This window comes from Bos mutus, chromosome 8 (assembly GCF_027580195.1).
Source record: "Bos mutus isolate GX-2022 chromosome 8, NWIPB_WYAK_1.1, whole genome shotgun sequence".
Lineage (NCBI taxonomy): Eukaryota > Metazoa > Chordata > Mammalia > Artiodactyla > Bovidae > Bos > Bos mutus.
Genome location: NC_091624.1, coordinates 109,937,308 through 109,957,419, shown reverse-complemented (window position 1 = coordinate 109,957,419; position 20,112 = coordinate 109,937,308). Strand labels below are relative to the sequence as shown.

Below are 20,112 nucleotides of genomic sequence, written 5' to 3'. Positions count from 1 at the left end.
AGACTCTGTAAACAATGTGAAATCATGTTCTGAACTTTCAGTAAGTATAAGGAAATGGCATTTCTCAGTCTGCTCACAGGAGCACGGCAGCAAGTCACTCCCAACTTCTCTCTCTTCTTGAAACAAGTAAATAAGAATTTCTGATGAGAAAGTATCAATATCAATATTTCAAACTAGTATTTATTGAGCATGTTCTAAGCATAAGATAGTAATCCAATTCTAGCATTTAGTTCTCTGATCTTTCATTTTATACCAACAACTATTCTGTTCAAAAGGAGATGGAGATAGCCAACATAAAACTGAAGGAGATGAACTAAGTTGGAGGAATGACACTACTTGACTTCAAGACTTACTGAAAGCTGAGGTTATCAAGGCAGTGTAATAATAATGAAAACAGATCAACGGAACAGACCAGAGAGCCCAGAAACAGACCTACACAAATACAGTCAACTGCATTTAACAAAGGAGCAAAGACAATTCACTGGAGAAAGCACAGACTGCTTATCAACAAATGGTGCTAGAACTACTGGACACCCACAGGCAAACACACAAACAACCTGACACCCCGACAAGTACTCACTCACAACTGATTACAGGCCTAAATGTAAAATTCAAAACTTTATATAAAAACCCCTAGAAGATAACACAGGAGAAAATCCATATGACCTTGGGTTTGGCAATAACTTTTAGATACAACACCAAAGGCACAATCTATATTAACTTCGACCTTAAGAGAAAACTTAAGTTATAGACAAAAATACTTATTGATAAATGTTATGAGTTAAACAGGGCATGAGAACAAAGACCACCAAATTCAGTCCAGCAGGATCAAGATACAGGAGGGAGAGCTGTGACATTCTTTTCACACTACTCATCTTGGAAAAAAAAATCTTTTCTTTTAATCAACAGAAGGTATTTTAATGAAGAAAATGTTTCACACATTATTATTAAAAATCTACTCCGTGTTATACTAAAATCTATATGGCTGCCACATATATGGCTAATGACTAGTACAGACAGAGTCTCTGAAGATATCTGATCCATGGTCTAAGAAAGTCACTGGCATCTAATAAGAAGGATCCTGAGCAGCCTCCAGGAAATGCTTACACTTTATGATCAAACATCTACTTGTCTCTCCCCGGGTCAACTAAACAGACATAAAGAACCTGAGATAACAAACAAGTAAAGAAAGGCAAATGAAATCTAAACCAAATAATGAAAACAAACAAAACATCCTCCTAACTCTCATAATTACTTTAAAACAAAACTAATTCAGTTATTAAAAAATTAAGGGTAATTCAGAGTAACTACTGAGATGTGGCAACACCACTATAAGCCAAGCAATACATTTATTAATACAGGAGAACTTGAGCCTTCTGTGTAAATATCATGGATATATTATTTTTAGACAGAAATGTTAATGCTATTCAACATTAACCAGACTGTAAGATAGAAGACCATCATGTATTTTTTAATTTGTGAAAGAAGAAAACATTAGATTGAGTCCGTTATTCAGAAAGATGATTGACATAAAAAAAAACATAAAAATTAACTAAGTTAAGAAGAAAAATTTCATAGAAGAAAAATGTAAAACTTCAAAACAAATATAACTCAATTTGTTACAAATTGATTACCTGGCTAATTTTAGAATATCTACTTCATTCTAACAAGCTTTGTAAAAATTCAATCAAAGTTTTTTTTTTTTTTAATGTGCAAAAGGAATAAAACACTGATCTGAAAGTTTCATAAGTGAGGGTTAGGAAAGAAGCTGCTTTGGAAGCTTTTTCCACTAGCTATTTTATCACCAGGTTAATACAGTCAAAAGACTTTTCTATATTGTTTATATCTTCACAAAAGGTTTTTAATTATCACTGTAAAACTGTTTCTGTTTTATCTGCAATTACACTAGTTGCTGAAAAATTAATTAACAATGACACCTAATGACAAAACTCAAAATTTCACCAAATACTGAGGCCAGATTTATAAACATATGAAATTATCAACTTAACTACTCTTGGAAGTATAGATAAATACAAATGCTATTTTATCTCACCTTACATCAAACACCAAAATAACTTCCACATAGATCATCATTCTTAAATGATGAAAGAGACAGAGACGCAGGAAAATGAATGAGAATAAAAACACAGAATCACAGGGTTGTGGCTGGCACAGCTCCCTTGAGAGCTGGGAGGGTGGCAAAGGCAGGGTCCTCACAGGGGCCTTGGCTTACATGCTCCTCCCACACTTTCTTCTCTCTCTCATATGCCTCCTTCCGCTTGCGCTCAAGCTGCTCCTTCAGGACGGCTGCACGGGCACTTGCCTGGGCCTGGAAAGGAGGACAATCCACAAAATTAACGCCAGAAAGAAAGGCACGGGGTTTGCCTTTCTTTCCTGGTCTAAAAAGTATTTCCATATATGCTTACATACAAACACACATTAATCTTTTTTGGTTAGAGTTGTGTGTAAGTGTATATGTGTACAGGCTTCCTAGGTCGCTCAGTTGTAAAGAAATCATCGTATATGCAGGAGAGTTGGGTTTGATCCCTGGGCCAGGAAGATTCCCCTGGAGAAGGAAATGGCAACCCATTCCAGTATTCTTGCCTAGAGAATCCCATGGACAGAGGAGCCTGGGGGGGCTACAGTCCATGCGGTGACAAAGAGTCAGACACGACTGGGTGACTAAACAACAACAGTATATGTGAATGCATGTCTATGTGAGACAGTGTGGCTGAGAGTATGTGTGTGTGTGTTGGTGGGGGGGGTGCCCCTCCAGAATACAAACAGGCTGCAAACCCAGCACCTAAATCAGGTGTCAAAACACAGCAGCTGCTCAATAAGTATCTCTGGAGTGAAAATAAATGAATGTGCATTCAAAAGGAAATAAACATGGAAAAGTTTTAAAACATGACAATTATGCACAAACTTGTCTTCACAGAAATGGACACTATGTTTTTCATTTTCACGGTTACCATTTTCTCTTTTTAAGATTACTTGTGTGATAGTTCCATGTATTTATGCCATGCTTTCATCAAATTGTTCTCCATAAATAAGATATAAAGAGAGAGAGAAATGCTACTTTTCAGAAACAAAGCGAGGACAAAGAAAAGTTAAGGCAAAAGAATAAGGTGATTTAACGATGAAAGACTTAAGAACACAATTTTCTATTGGGTTCCCTTTTCTCTAAGAAAACCCCTATCACCTTCCAGTACATACCTTCAGGGCTTCCACTTTTTTACGCCTCACATCGGCCTCCTCACTTCCTTCTTGATCTTCAGAGCTGTCAGTTTCCTTCTACAAAATAAGTAGTGAACACAGCAGCACTTAGGATAGAACCGCAAATTCACTGCAGAGTTTATATGAATAAATAAACATCTAAAAATGAAAAATGGTAACTTATTCAGAGCTACAACTTGAACCCTCCAGAACCATCAACTCCTATGGACACTGGGAAAAACAGATAAAAAGAGAGTGATATAAAATGTCCCCTTTTATATGTCCATGGCTACTACTCACACTTTCCTTTCAGAATTCCCCTGGAACAACAGGTCTTATCAATTTTAAGTCATATAAATATGATTTTCTGTATTCCTATATAGTTCTTTTGGTCTTTGACTTTCACTGTCTTCATGAGATTTTATCTTGTGTTAGTGGCACAGCATTTTTAATCTCAATATATTATAATGTCATTCAAGTACTTTTTGAAAAATAGATTTTCAACCTGCCTTTTCACCACGAAGCTTGGCTCTAATCTGTTGGCGTTCATTGAAATTCTGCAATCTTATTTGTCTTAGTCTTGCCAAATAAACCTACAAAGAGAAAAAAAAAGGCAACATTTCAATTTAAAAAAAAACTACCAATATTTTTATTGCTAAAATGTTTTTAATTTAAAGAAAAGTGTTAATGGGAATATAAGAAATAAAATTTTGAGATCTGGTTAATGGAAATGTAATATTAGCTTTCAAGTGTTTAATTTAGACCAATTTATTTATGAAAAGAAATACATTACAGTGACAAAAAATTTTAATTTTATTGAAAGAAATTGAAATCAGAATACGGAAAAGCAGTTATGGAGCAAAATCATAACACAGTATGTCAGCCAAGATATATTATTAACAGGTCCCTACAGACCTACAAATCCTCCAATCACCGTGAAGAACGTAAACCATGCAGGAAAGGAAGGCAATCAACTCAAAGTGACGGTGCCAGGCAGCGAGCATGCGGGAGGCGTACCTCTTCCTCTTTGTTTCTCGGCTTCCCTCCTCGTGAAGAGCTGGGCCTGCCTCCATAGAGAGCTGCCAGGTTGTGCAGGATGCCCTGTGCGTCACGTAATGTACTAAGTTTAAAGAATGACTATAGCTACAGCAGCATCTTACCTAGGAACAGCCTGGGGCCACTATTTTTGCTGGCAAGTACTGATCACATCTAGATGATTAGCTGATAAACAGAAAACAGACCCTGTCCTTTATCAATTTAACCAATGCATTCATGGAACAGAAAAAAGCAATTAAATCCCAAACTTAGTCAATGTTAACAGAGACCAGCTACACTTTTACTAGCCACTTAAGTGAACAGAGTTTTAAAAACTGCTTTGGAGGTCAGCTAAACTCCAAATCAAAATCTCTCTCTACAAAGGCCCATCATGTCTACATGTTTGCTTACATACTAAGCACACACACGACAGGGAACGTGCTAGCTGCAGTTCCCTGCTTGCAGGCATGCCGCATATCTAGACTGCAAGTGACCCGCCCAACCACATAGGGACTCGTGATCTTATGGTTTATCCCAAGGGTGCAATAAGCTCCTTGCCAAAATGACTTGTAAGGACCCCGCTCTCTTCCTGCAGCAGCAGTGGTGCTCCAAGAGCCTCCCAGCTTACTAATCAAAGCCCTCTTCCCTCTGCCCATCTTGCCTCTATCAGCTTGCTAAAAGTATACTTTTTGTATTTGTCACCTATATTTTTCTGCTTCCCATTTGTGTTTTAATCTGCTGCACTTTGGGTTCTGATCCCACTATGGCTCTGAAAAATTTCCAAGGCTACCAATGGCCTCCAAGTTCACAGTGCAAATGTACCCTTTTGAGCAAATTATGCAATTACAATTTCTACTGGAAATTAGTTTTGATTGTATCTATTTATGTCAGTATCTTTTTCTCTCATAAAAATCATATAAGTTCACCATAGGAAACATATAAAATAAAGACAAGACATTCATAATTCTACCATCTGAGAAAGTTTAACAGTATTTTCCTCCAGATTTCCTTATGTGCCTATGTAGGAAATATTTTAGTTTGAAATATTATAGCTAACAACAGAAAGAAGAAAAGGAGTGTACAGGGACGTCCCATGTACCCTTCATCCAGTCTCTTCGAACTGTATCATCTTGTATTACTGTGGTGCACTATCCAAACTGGGAAGCTGGGCCTGCATGAACCACAGGATTTCACTGCTTACACATGCACATTTTTATATCTGCAACAGACCATCTTATTACACACACAGCTTTGTTAGACCACCATCAAATCAAGATACTTAATTGTACAATTACTGTATCACTTCACAGCCACATTTTCTACTCTATCCCTGCCTGTCAACTGCTGATCTATTCTCCATCTTTACAATTATATTTCAACAACTTCTATATATATACACACAGTATGTATCCTCCTCCAGTTGACGGTTTTCACTTGATTTTACTCCCCTGCAGTCCATTCAAGGCAATGGACACAAGACTCAATGGTTTGTTCTATCTGAGTGTTGAGTAGTAGACTAAGGTATGGAAATGCTACGCTTTATTTAATCATTCACCTGCTGAAGGACCCTTGGATTTCCCGTTTTTGACTATTAAGAGTAAAGTTGCTAGTAACACTCATGTTAAAAGTTTCTTGGGCTTTCCTGGTGGCACAGTGGTAAAGAATCTGCCTACCAATGCAGGAGAAGTAGGTTCAATTCCTGGGTTGGGAAGATCCCCTGGAGAAGGAAATGGCAACCCACTCAAGTATTCTTGCCTGGCAAATGCCATGGACAGAAAAGCCTGGTGGGCTATAGTCCAAAGGGTCTCAGAGAATCAGACATGACTCAGTGACTCAACAACAAAATGTTTCTCTGTGAAAATAAGTTTTCTCTGGGACAAGTAGAATTGCCTACTGTTGGTATTGCAGATCCATCTGCAGTTTTAAAATGGACTGCCAAACAGTTCTGCAAAGAGGCTGTATCAGTTAACATCCCTACCAGCAATGTTTGATGACTCCCTTTTTCCACATCTTCATCAGCATTTGGTTTTATCACAATTGGGTAGGCAGTGATGCATTATTGTGGTTTAATTAATTTGCATTTCCCAAATGGCTAATAATGCTGAACATCTTTGCATGTGTTTATCTTCCATCTGCATATTCTCTTCAAGGAAAGGTTTAGAGTGTCTTTTGCCCATAGGTAGGCAGATTCTTTACCACTGTGCCAAACATATACAAAGTTTTATATAACTTTGTACAGTTAAATGTTGAGTTTTTATATGTTCTAGATACAAATCTTTTGTTAAACATGAGGTTACAAATATTTTCCTTCAATATATAACCTGTATTTTCTTCCTCTTAACAGGGTCTTTTGAAGAGCAAAAGTTTTAAATTCTGATGAAGTCAAATTTATCAAGTTTTTCTTTTATGGATTGTGCTTTTAGTGTCAAGTCTAAGAACTCTTTGTCTAGTCTTAGGTCTTAAATTTTCTTCTTTTCCTGTAAGTTTTACAATTTTCTCTTTTACATTAGAGTGCATGAACTGTTCTGTTTTATACAGTGTGAGGCTGAAGTCAAGGTTCATACTTTTGTCTAACAATGATGAGACATTTCTTGACTGGATTGTGATGAGTGACAAAAAGTGGGTTTTACATGACAACCAGTGATGAGCAGCTCAGTGGTTGGATCAAGAAGAAGCTCCAAAGCACTTCTCAAAGCCAAACTTGCACCATAAAAAGGTCATGGTCACTGGTGGTCTGGTTCCCGTCTGATCCACTATGGCTTTCTGAATCCCAGTGAAACCATTACATCTGAGAAGTATGCTCAGCAAATTGATAAGATGCACCAAAAACTGCAATGCCTGCAGCCGACACTGGTCAACATAATGAGCCCAATTCTTCCCCACAATGCACAACTGCACATCACACAATCAATGCTTCAAAAGTTGAATGAATTGGGCTACAAAGCTTTACCTCATCCACCATATTCACCTGACTCCTTGCTAACCAACTAAAACTTTTTCAAGTGTCTCAACAACTTTTTGCAGGGAAAATGCTTCCATAATCAGCAAGAGGCAGAAAATGCTTTCCAAGAGTTCGTTCAATCCCGAAGCACAGATTTTTACACTACAGGAATAAACAAACTTATTTCTTATTTGCAAAAATGTGTTGACTGTAATTGTTCCTACTTTGATTAATAAAGATGTGTTTGAGCCTAGTCATAATGATTTAAAATTCACAGTCCATACCTGCAACTACTTTTTCAACCTAATTTATAAATTTTAAAACACGCTTGTCTAAATCTATTTTAAAATGTTTCTGAGATTTTAATAAGAATTGCAAATTTAAGAAGACTTGCCATTTTTTATTACACATTGAGACTTCCAATTAACGACCACGGCAAGTGTCTCTAAATATTTAACAATTTCGTCAAGATATTATCATTTTCATGGCACAAATCTTACATGTTTATTATTATACTTTTTCTCCCCACTTTGTTTGGGGCAACTGTAAATGGTATATTGCTGTTTTTTAAATATCAGTTTCCATTTCTTCATTGTCAACGTACAGAAATCAGTCGACTTTTGTGAAATGATCTTATATCATGTAACTATAATGAGTTCATTTTTAGTTCTAGAAGTGCTTTGGTATACAGCCCTTGAGATATTCTATGCAGATAATCATGTCAACTGGAAACAGTAATAGTTTCATTCCTTCTTTTCAAATCTGTATGCCTTTACTCTCTTTTTTGTTCCTTACTGCACTAACCAAAACTGCCAGCTGCTGCTGCTGCTGCTAACTCACTTCAGTCGTGTCCGACTCTGTGTGACTCCATAGACGGCAGCCTACCAGGCTCACCCGTCCTTGGGATTCTCCAGGCAAGAACATTGGAGTGGGTTGCCATTTCCTTCTCCAATGCATGAAAGTGAAAAGGGAAAGTGAAGTCGCTCAGTCGTGTCCGACCCTCAGCGACCCCATGGACTGCAGCCTTCCAGGCTCCTCCGTCCATGGGATTTTCCAGGCAAGAGTACTGGAGTTGGGTGCCATTGCCTTCTCCAAAACTGCCAGCAGTATGATGATTAAAAGTGGTGAGAGTTAACTTCCTTGTTTTTTTCCAGACTGTAGTGGGAGAGCATTCAGTCCTCTACCTGTAAGTATTAAGTTAGGTGTGAGTTTGTTTATAGATGTGCATTATGAGGTTGAGGACAATCCCACTGATTTTCAGTTACTGACAGTTTATATTATGTATGTTGATCTCTGTCAAAAGATTTTCTGCATCAATTGTTACGCTCACATGATTTTTCTTTAGCCTGTTGACAGGGTGGAACAAAACAGACTTGGGTTTCCAGACTAAATCCTACTTGGTTGTGGTTGGATTCAATTTACTAAAATTCAGGTTCTGGCCTACTTTTGTGGGCTTTACTTCAATACAAGTCTGGTATTCTGAACTCTTGTAACGTTACTCTGGTCTGCTTCACTATTCTGGTGCTGATGCAGCTCCTGCTCAGGCCCTTCTGTGAAGATGAAGCTGCTTTCCAGGTCACCTGCTGTTACTGAAGATATCCTGATGGGAGGCGGGGGCGGGGGGGTTGCCACTGAGCTTGGTCTCCTTGTCATTAGGCAGAGCATGGGGACACTTTGTGTAAACTGCTATGGATAGATGGATCACCTGCTCATGTACTAGCTGTTAAGTGGACTGGGATAGTCCAGGGCTTTGCTGCCACGGGTGGGTCAAACTGTCCTCCAAGTCACCTGCTCATGCTCTAGTTGTGGAATGGGGCTTGGACAGCCTGAGGCTTCACTGCTGCCCACAGTTTAACCCACCCACCAGGACCCCCGGGGCAGACAGTGGGATTCCTCTTTCCCAGTATGTTGGTGAGTGAGAGGATTTTCTTGTCTTTTGTTGTTGTTCAGTCATTCATCGTGTCCAACTCTTTGTGACCCCATGGACTAAGCACACCAGGCTTTCCTGTCCTTCACCATCTCCTGGAGTTTGCTCAAACTCATGGCCATTGAGTTGGTGGTGCCATTCAACCATCTTGTTCTCTGGCGTCTCCTTCTCCTTCTGCCTTCAATACTTCCCAGCATCAGGGTCTTCTCCAATGAGTCAGCTCTTTGCATCAGGTGGCTAAAGGACTGGAGCTTCAGCATCAGCCTTTCCAATGAATATTCAGGGTTGATTTCCTTTAGGATGGACTGGTTGGATCTTCCTGCAGTCCAAGCGACTCTCAAGAGTCTTCTCCAACACCACAGTTTGAAAGCATCAATTCTTTGGCACTCAGCCTTCTTTTCTTGTTTAGTTTTGTTTTTTTATCTATGTCTATGGTAGATCTGGGAATTCCCTGGTGGCTCAGATGGTAAAGCGTCTGCCTACAATGAGGGAGACCCAGGTTCAATCCCTGGGTCAGGAAGATCTCTTGGAGAAGGAAATGGCAACCCACTCCAGTATTCTTGTGTGGAAAATTCCATGGACCGAGGAGCCTGGTAGGCTATAGTAAATGGGGTCGCAAAGAGTTGGACACGACTGAGTGACTTCACTTTCACTTTCATGGTGGATCTGGACTGCAGGCATGTCTAACACTCAGTTCATGAAATATAGGAGAGGTGATTTCCAGAGTGTTACTGTATTTAGAGGGAAGAGCAGGAAAAAGTAGGTCCTGGAAGAGTGGAGAAGTTATTTTTTAGTAGTGAGGGTACTACAATATACTCCACGGTAAGACTAGTACTGCTACTGCTAAGTCGCTTCATTTGTCCGACTCTGTGCGACCCCATAGATGGCAGCCCACCAGGCTTCCCTGTCCCTGATATTCTCCAGGCAAGAACACTGGAGTGGGCTGCCATTTCCTTCTCCAGTTTTATATCATACATGACGATATATATGTACTTTGATATATGAGTATATAAAATTTAAAAATCTCTAGAACCATGAATATATTTAAGTTATGCCTTTAAATTTGTATTTATCCACTGAATATATAAATGTTAAATATGTACATAAATTTAAAAAAATATATTAAAAAAATAGACTAGCACAGGTGACCCTTAACCACTGTGGATGTGAACTGTGGGTGGGTCCACTGATACAAAGATGTTTTTCAATAGTAAACACACAACCTGCTGTTGTTGAGTTCATGCATGGATGCTGAACTGCAGACCTGATTTGGAGGAATCACGTATACAGAGCATAGGTTTAAGTTACCTGCAGGTTTTCAACTGCAAGGAGAGTCAATGCCCTCATCCCCACATTGTTCAAGGTTCAACTGTGTACCCAGGTTCCAGAATTACCATACGACTATGTTTTAGTCTTTACAGCAACCCCAGAGGCAAACTCTGGAACAGAGGTTGTCAAACTACGGCTTACAGGTCAAATCCAGCTCGCCACCTATGTTTTTATGTTTTATACTCTAAGAATGCACATTTTTATTTTATTTTTTTTTATTCTTCCAATTTTATTTTATTTTTAAACTTTACATAATTGTATTAGTTTTGCCAAATATCAAAATGAATCCGCCACAGGTATACATGTGTTCCCCATCCCGAACCCTCCTCCCTCCTCCCTCCCCATACCATCCCTCTGGGCCGTCCCAGTGCACCAGCCCCAAGCATCCAGCATCATGCATCGAACCTGGACTGGCAACTCGTTTCCTACATGATATTTTACATGTTTCATTGCCATTCTCCCAAATCTTCCCACCCTCTCCCTCTCCCACAGAGTCCATAAGACTGTTCTATACATCAGTGTCTCTTTTGCTGTCTCGAGAATGCACATTTTTAAATGGTCAAAAAAACAAAAGTATTTCATGACCATATGAAAATGATATGAAATCCAAATTTCAGTTCCTAAGTAAAATTATACTGGACCTCAGCCATGCTCATTCATTCACACAGTGTCTATGGTTACTACCATGTGACAATGCAGAGCTAGTTATGACAGAGATATTATGGTTTGAAAAGACTAAGATATTTACAGAAAAATACCTGCCAATCCCTAGATTATGGAACAGTACACAGACCAAACTTAGTGTTCTACCTCCTGGGTCTATTATTTTGCTTGATAATTTATATATATTAAATATATTCTTTTCTATGTACCAAAAATTGTATTTGAGCAGGACAATGAAGGAATTTTTTAAGAGCTGAAAAAAATATCTTCTCAAAATAAACAAGTTAGTGATGAAGAACTAATTTGCTGCTAGGATACTCTACAACAAGAATGAGCAAACTACAATCCTCAGGTCACATCCAGTCAGCTGACTGAAGGTTTCACCAGCACAGCTCCGCCTATTCGCTCAAGTTTTCTCTGCCACGCAGAGCTGAGCCGTTACTTAGGACAGCAAATGGGCTGCAAAGCCTAGAACACTTACCATCTGCCCTTTTACAGGAAATATTTGCTATCCCTGCACTACAAAATCATCAAGTTCACAAGTTTTACCTAAAGTAAAGCAAACACTAACATGGGATTTAGGAACAAACAGCAAAGCAAATTACTTGGAAGAATGATCTTGAAAGTTAGACATACTGGGTTTGCCTGCTGCCTCCAGATATATCAAGTGATCTTGGGCAAAACTACACATGACTCTGAGTCAGTTTCAAAACCTGTGACCTGGGAATCAAAACCCCCACTCCAGAAAATTCCTGTCAGGATTAGATTCCAAGTAACTTTAATTTTTATGAATACTGTTCAGAGAAAGACAAACCACTTGGCTTGAGGTCCTACTTGTTAAGAGTTTCCTTAACCTGCATTTTTTCTATTAATATTATGTGAAAAGGGAAAATTTTGAATTTGCACACAAACACATGGAATTACTCTGAAATACCTGGTTCCTTCAAATCACAATTCAACCTAAAAATTATTTATGTTCCAAATGCTTGTTCACAGGACAGAAATTTTGATTTCATTTTGCCACAGGAACAATGTTGTAATTCATTAGGATTATTCCAATATAAAGCAGTTAACAAAAGGTACTGACCAAATAATTTAACTATGGCAGTTTTACAACTTCAGAGGGTTAATCTTTAAGACTTAAAACTTAACTGTTTAGGTTTGATTATTTATAAAGAGATTTTAGTATGAGAAAACACATTTTAGGTTTCAGATGTGTATCTGTCACAATCTCTTTACAACTGCTTCTTTTTCTCAGCAAAATAGGCATTTTACAACTGGCTATAGGAATAAACCATAGTGTAAAGGTGTATAGATTTTCAAACTGTACAAACAAGTCATAAACATTAATATTTCTTAATGGAAAGATATTTATGTGCTTCCTTAAATCAGTGGTATTAATATATTTTTCTTAAAGAGTAAATAACCATCACTGTACTGTTCTGTAGGTATAGCTGTTACGTAAAAGTCTCAGAAGTTAGAATGCTGAATGCTGTCAGAGCCCCAAAATAAGCAGTAATGACCACTATGAATGTAGTCCCCAAATAATATGTTTCTCCTCATTCATCACATTGAGGTCTCTGTTGATCTGTCTCTCTTGATTGTTCAACGTTGTAAACATCTGACAATATCAGCCAGTCAGTCAGTCGGTTCAGTCACTCAGTCACCATCAGTAGTGATTTTGGAGCTCAGGAAAATAAAGTCTGTCACTGTTTCCATTTTTTTGCCCGTCTATCTGCCATGAAGTGATGGGAATGGATGCCATGATCTTAGTTTTCTGAATGTTGAGCCAACTTTTTCACTCTCCTCTTTCACTTTCATCAAGAGGCTCTCTAGTTCTTCTTCACTTTCTTCCATAAAGGTGGTGTCATCTGCATTATCTGAGGTTATTGATATTTCTCCTGGCAATCTTGATTCCAGCTTGTGCTTCATCCAGCCCAGCATTTCTCATGATGTACTCTGCATATAAGTTAAATAAGCAGGGTGACAACATACAAGCCTTGACGTACTTCTTTCCTGATTTGGAACCAGTCTGTTGTTCCATGTCCAGTTCTAACTGTTGCTTCCTGACCTGCAAAGAGATTTCTCAAGAGGCAGGTCAGGTGGTCTGGTATTCCCATCTCTTTCAGAATTTTCCAGTTTATTGTAATCCACACGGCCAAAGACTTTGGCATAGTCAATAAGCAGAAGTAGATGTTTTTCTAGAACTCTCTTGCTTTTTTGATGATCCAACAGTTCAGTTCACTTGTCGCTCAGTCGTGTCCGACTCTTTGGGACTCCATGAACCATAGCACACCAGGCCTCCCTGTCCATCACCAACTCCCGGAGTCTACCCAAACCCATGTCCATCGAGTCGATGATGCCATCCAACCATCTTATCCTCTGTCGTCCCCTTCTCCTCCTGCCCTCAATCCCTTCCCAGCATCAGGGTCTTTTCAAATGAGTCAGCTCTTTGCATCAGGTAGCCAAAGTATTGGAGTTTCAGCCTCAGTTCCTTCCAAAGAACACCTAGGACTGATCTCCTTTAAGATGGACTGGTTGGATTTTCTTGCAGTCCAAGGGACTCTCAAGAGTCTTCTCCAACACCACAGTTCAAAAGCATCAACTCTTTGGAATTCAGCTTTCTTTATAGTCCAACTCTCACATCCATAAATGACCACTGGAAAAACCATAGCCTTGACTAGATGGACCTTTGTTGGCAAAGTAATGTCTCTGCTTTTGAATATGCTGTCTAGGTTGGTCATAACTTTCCTTCCAAGGAGTAAGCGTCTTTTAATTCCATGGCTGTAATCGCCATCTGCAGTGATTTTGGAGCCCAGAAAAATAAAGTCAGCCACTGTTCCCACTGTTCCCCCATCTATCTGCCATGAAGTGATGGGACTGGATGCCATGATCTTAGTTTTCTGAATGTTGAGCTTTAAACCAACTTTTTCACTCTCCTCTTTCACCTTCATCAAGAGGCTCTTTAGTTCTTCATTTTCTGCCATAAGGGTGGTGTCATCTGCATATCTGAGGTTATTGATATTTCTCCCGGCAATCTTGATTCCAGCTTGTGCTTCCTCTAGCCCAGGGTTTCTCATGATGTACTCTGCATAAAAGTTAAATAAGCAGAGTGACAATATACAGCCTTGACGAACTCCTTTTCCTATTTGGAACCAGTCTGTTGTTCCATGTCCAGTTCTAACTGTTGCTTCCTGATCTGTATACAGGTTTCTCAAGAGGCAGGTCAAGTGGTCTGGTATGCCCATCTCTTTCAGAATTTTCCACAGTTTATTGTGATCCACACAGTCAAAGGCTTTGGCATAGTCAATAAAGCAGAAACAGATGTTTTTCTGGAATTCTCTTGCTTTTTTGATGATCCAGCGGATGTTGGCAATTTGATCTCTGGTTCCTCTGCCTTTTCTAAAACCAGCTTGAACATCTGGAAGTTCATGGTTCACGTATTGCTGAAGCCTGGCTCGGACAATTTTAAACATTACTTTACTAACATGTGAGATGAGTGCAATTGTGCGGTAGTTTGAGCATTCTTTGGCATTGCCTTTCTTTGGGATTGGAATGAACACTGACCTTTTGCAGTCCTGTGGCCACTGCTGAGTTTTCCATCTTTGCTGGCATACTGAATGCAGCACTTTCACAGCATCATCTTTTAGGATATGAAACAGCTCAACTGGAATTCCATCACCTCCACTAGCTTGGTTCGTAGTGATGCTTCTTAAGGCCCATTTAACTTTGCATTCCAGGATGTCTGGCTCTAGGTGAGTGATCACACCATCGTGATTATCTGGGTCGTGAAGATATTTTTCATAAACCTCTTCTGTGTATTCTTGCCACCTCGGCTTAATATCTTCTGCTTATGTTAGGTTCATACCATTTCTGTCCTTTATTGTGGCCATCTTTTCATGAAATGTTCCCTTGGTATCACCAATTTTCTTGAAGAGATCTCTAGTCTTTCCCATTCATATCTGACAATATAATGCATGTCTAATACAAACTGACAAAGGAAATTATAAAACTTGCCAAAGATGAAAGGATTTCATGAAAATAATGATAGTGATGCTGGAAAATAATTCAAATTACATGAAAAACCATTTACAAATACTCAGTGGTTGAATAAGTTATGTGAATTTTTAAAAACGGCAAGGAATTATGATGTTGTTCCTTCAAAATAGTACTGGAATTAAAAAATTCAGAAATGATCTTTGGAGAACTGCTAAAATCTCAACCATTTCTTTTAAAAAAAAATCGCCTTCTTTCATAACACAGTTATAAAAGTAAACCATACAGAAATTCTGAGGTGAAGGGTACACCATCTTTCATCAATCCTAACATGAAAATTTTTCACATTTTAACATCTCTGAAATGGTGTGCATCTTATAATCAATGGCATCTTCATGATCTGTTATAATCTTATAAACTGTAGGCCAGGTAGCAGTTATAACATAGGTGTAAACATATGAACTTTATTAGTTTTCTTCTTTCTTAGTGTCATAACTGGGCAACCTTAGTTCCTCAGTTTCAAGTAAAAAATTCACTTAGTGGCTTGTTCAAGAGGAAAACAGGAGCCTAGTAGTTACTGAAGACCTTCCACTGATTTCCTCTGATGACAACAAGAAAGCACCAGCACCAAAGCTTGCTGACTCTTGAAAGAAAATACCAGAAACAAAATTTGGGTCCTCTTAAGAAATGCTGAAATCTCAGTGCACGTGGTGGTACCGAGTTTAATATCTGGGAAAACATGAATAGCAATGACCCTTATTTTAAAAGGAATGCCTGGAAAAACAAATTATGAATGTAAAGTAGATTTAGGAATGAACACCTTTACCAATTTATTTTATTCATTTTCCTTTTTACGAATGCTCAAGTATAATATAATAAAAAAAAATCAGAGAATTATTTCAACAAGTATAAAACAAAAAGTTTAAGTGATAAAAAGCACTGTATCAAGTTAAATCAGCAACTTTTTCTCTTTTAATCATGTATAACACTATGCCTTATAGTTGTAACTTGGATTTTATAAAAAACATATATTACTCATTATAAAATTCTATCTGAAAAATTATAATCCTTCTCAAGTTACTTTCAGAATATAGACTTGCAAATATATACAAAATTCTGATAAATATAAGACAAAATAATTTTTTAAAGTGCATTTTTCAAGGTAAAATCCCAAACAAGCTTTTTTTTTCTCTCTTTACTACAAAATGTGGGGATTTACATTAAGCAGGTCTTTCCGGCATTAAGACTGCTGGGCTAAGGAGGGTTTCTTGCATGAGATGCAGGGCTGACTGACTGTGCCTCGTGTGAGAGTCAGGTCCCAGGTTCCTGACTGTTTTCAGAGCAGCTTGCAAAGGTCTCCCTGAGATGTCTGCCACATGCCTCTCCTCAAGACTCCCCAGCTCATTCATCAGAGCTGATGAACTTGGAGAGAGACCATGTTTCCCTGTTTCAGCCCATGCAACATAAATATGCAGTACATACCTACAGCACAGGATCAATAGTTTTCTCACAGCAATAATGGAGTGTCTACTCTATGAAGATACACAAAGGTCACAGAATCAGAAAACTTTACGTAAACTAAGATGCTGCACAAATTAACAGTAACTGTTGCTACAGTTAACCACCATCCCTTCCTAAGCAGGAAACCAACACAGTGGCGGTAGAAGCATGTTTACTCTTGCCCTGGAATCTCTACCACATCCTCAGCCATAGCCCACAAATCAACAAGGCAACAGAAAGGAACCATGAGCTCTCTCCATGAAGATAAGCAAGATGGAATCTCAGGCAAAAACTAGAAACAGTGCCACCAGGGAACTGCAAAGTCTGGTAATGCTGAAGTGTAAGGGATGAAGAAGGGAACAGGAGAATCAAGAGCAATAAGAAAGACAAAGGATAGAAGCCTCGTGGGAAGCTACCCAGGTGTAATTTACCCTATAAACACTAGACAACCACTGAGTAACTCTAAGCAGATGAGCACTGTGTTCAATTTTGCTTTGTTAAAAGCCACTATATTATACTAATTTGTTACACAGAAAAACAAAAACAAAAGCCTAATACAAGGAACAAAAAGATTATATTTTGATTAAAAAAAAAGTCAATGCACCAAAAAAACCCAGTAATTTTAAATGTGCTCATGCTTTTTAAAAATAAAAAAATAGAAAGGAAAACCTCACAGAACTGAAAGGAAAAACAGATACATCTACAATTATATTTGAAGACTTCAACTCTCCTACCTTAATATCAAACATATTGGCATACTGTCAGCACAGATCAAGAAGGACTGAAAAGCACCATTAACTCACTGTGTCTAACTGAAATACACAGCACTCCACCCAACGAGAGCAGAGTACATATTTTTTTCAAGTGCATGTGGAACATTCATGAATATAGATCATATCCTAGGTCAAAGTACGAATCCTAACAAATGTAAAATGACTGAAGTTCGAGAAAGTATGTCCTCTGATCATAAAATACAACGGGGAAACAGTTACAGGCAAAAGTAGGAAAACATCCAAACACATGGAAATTAAACAACTCATTTCTAAGTAATTCACAGGCCAAAGAGAAATTTCAAGGGAAATCAGAATGAATTCTGACCTGAATGAAAATGAAAACAGAACACAGCACAATTCGTGGGTGAAATTAATGCAGTGCTACCAATATTAGAAAAGAATAAAAGTCTCATCCTCAGCTATTTAAGCTATAACCTTAAAAAACTAGAAAAGAGCAAAATAAACAGAAATCAAGCAGAAAGAAGATAACACTGTGAATGTACCTCATGCTACCGAATTGTGTATTTTTAAATGATTAAGATAGAAAATTGTATGTTTTGGGTATTTTACCATAATAAAAACATTTTCTTTTTTTTAGATGGAAACATCCATCCTTCATGGATCATAGAGCTAAAGGTTAAAAGTAGAACTATAAAAAAATTTTTTTAAAGTAGGAGCAAATCTTTACGACTGTTGGATAGGCGGAAAGTTTTTAGACACAATAGCAAAAGCATGATCCATAAACCAGAAATTTGAAAACACTTTATCAAAGTTAATACTTTTTGTTCTGTGAAAAATACTGTTAAGAGAATGATAAGGCAAACTACCACTTAGAAAATACTGGCAAGTTACTTACCAAATAAAAGACTTATCCAGAATATAAAGAACACGCAAAGCTAAACAAGTAACAATCAATCAACATCAACAAATTATTCAGACAGTTCTCTAAAGAGGATATAAGGATCACAAATAAGAACATTAAAAGGAATTCAACATTATTAACATTTTGAGAAATGCACATTAAATCACAATGAGATACCCCTATACATAATTAGATGGCCAAAATAAAAAAATAGTGACAATGCCCAATGCTGATGAGGATGCAAAGCAACTGGAACTCTTGTTTACTCCTGGTAGGAAGGTAAAATGGTACAAGAACTCCAGCAAATGGTTTGACTTTTTTGAAAACCCAAGTTAAATATACATGTACCATATGATTCAGTAAACCTACTCCTGGGTATTTACCCAATAAAAACTTAACACTTGTCCAAAAACTTGTAAATCAATGATACAACCAGCAGTACTTATAATCATCAAAAACTAGAAACAACCCAAATGTCCCTCAATGAGTGAATGAATAAACAAACCATAGCACATCCATACAATGGAAATCACTCAAAAATAAAAGAAAAAGTTACTGATAAATGCAATAGCTTGGATGAAAATTACTAAGGTGAGTGAAAGAAGTAAACCAATAAGGTTCATATATCATTATATATACCATACATATCTTTTTGCCTTTTCATACTTTCCAAACAAGGGAACAGTGACAGACTATTTTCCTGGGCTCCAAAAACACTGCAGATGGTGACTGCAGCTACGAAATTAAAAGACGCTTGCTCCCTGGCAGAAAAGTTATGACCAACCTAGACAGCATATTAAAAAGCAGAGACATTACTTTGCCAACAAAAGTCCATCTAGTCAAAGCTATGGTTTTTCCAGTGGTCATGTATGGATGTGAGAGTTGGACTATAAAGAAAGCTGAGCAGCAAAGAATTGATGCTTTTGAACTGTGGTGTTGGAGAAGACTCTTGAGAGTCCCTTGGACTGCAAGGAGATCCAACCAGTCCATTCTGAAGGAGATCAGTCCTGAATATTCATTGGAAGGACTGATGCTAAAGCTGAAAACTCCAATACTTTGGCCACCTGATGCGAAGAACTAACTCAATGGAAAAGACCCTGCTACTGGGAAAGATTGAAGGCAGGAGGAGAAGGGGACGACAGAGGATGAGATGGTTGGATGGCATCACTGATTTGATGGCCATGGGTTTGAGCAAGCTGCGGCAGTTGGTGATGGACAGGGAAGCCTGGCTGCAGTCCGTGGGGTTGCAAAGTCAGACACAACTGAGTGACTGAACTGAGATGAACTGATACCACACATATATACCACATAAGATATTCTTGGAAAGACAACACTGTAGTCATGGAGAACAGACAATAGCTGCCAGGCTGTTGATGGTGTAGGGACAGCATGACTATGCTGAGAGACACCAAAAGAGTTTTGGAATTATGGAACTCTTCTACATCCTGACTACGGTGGTGGGTATGTGAATTTATACTTGTGCTAAAATTAATAGAACTGGAGAAGAAAAATAAAGTTGAAGTTATTGTGAAAGTTAAAGTTGCTCAGTTGTATCCGACTGTTTGCGACCCCATGGACTATACAGTCCATGGAATTCTCCAGGCCAGAATACTGGAGTGGGTAGCCGTTCCCTTCTCCAGGGGATCTTCCCAACTCAGGGATCAAACCCAGGTCTCCCACATTGCAGACAGATTCTTTACCAGCTAAGTCACAAGGCAAACCCATTATTGTATTATAATTTAAATAATAAAAGGAAAGTTATTGTATTATAAAAAAGTCGTAAGAAAGTGGTATAAGAAAGTTATTGTATTATACGTTAAATAATAAAAGGAAATTTAAAAATTAAGGTGCCAATGAAACACCCAGGAAA

General features: G+C 38.2%; 1 protein-coding gene across 1 annotated transcript in view; it reads right to left on the bottom strand.

Annotated features, from left to right (window-relative positions):
- Window positions 1–20,112, bottom strand: part of NEK1 (NIMA related kinase 1) — a 132,849-nt gene that overhangs the window by 43,399 nt on the left and 69,338 nt on the right. The window contains 4 exon segments of the mRNA XM_070376046.1: window positions 2,234–2,329; window positions 3,217–3,294; window positions 3,726–3,809; window positions 4,234–4,317. Coding sequence (XP_070232147.1) covers window positions 2,234–2,329; window positions 3,217–3,294; window positions 3,726–3,809; window positions 4,234–4,317 — 342 coding nt within the window.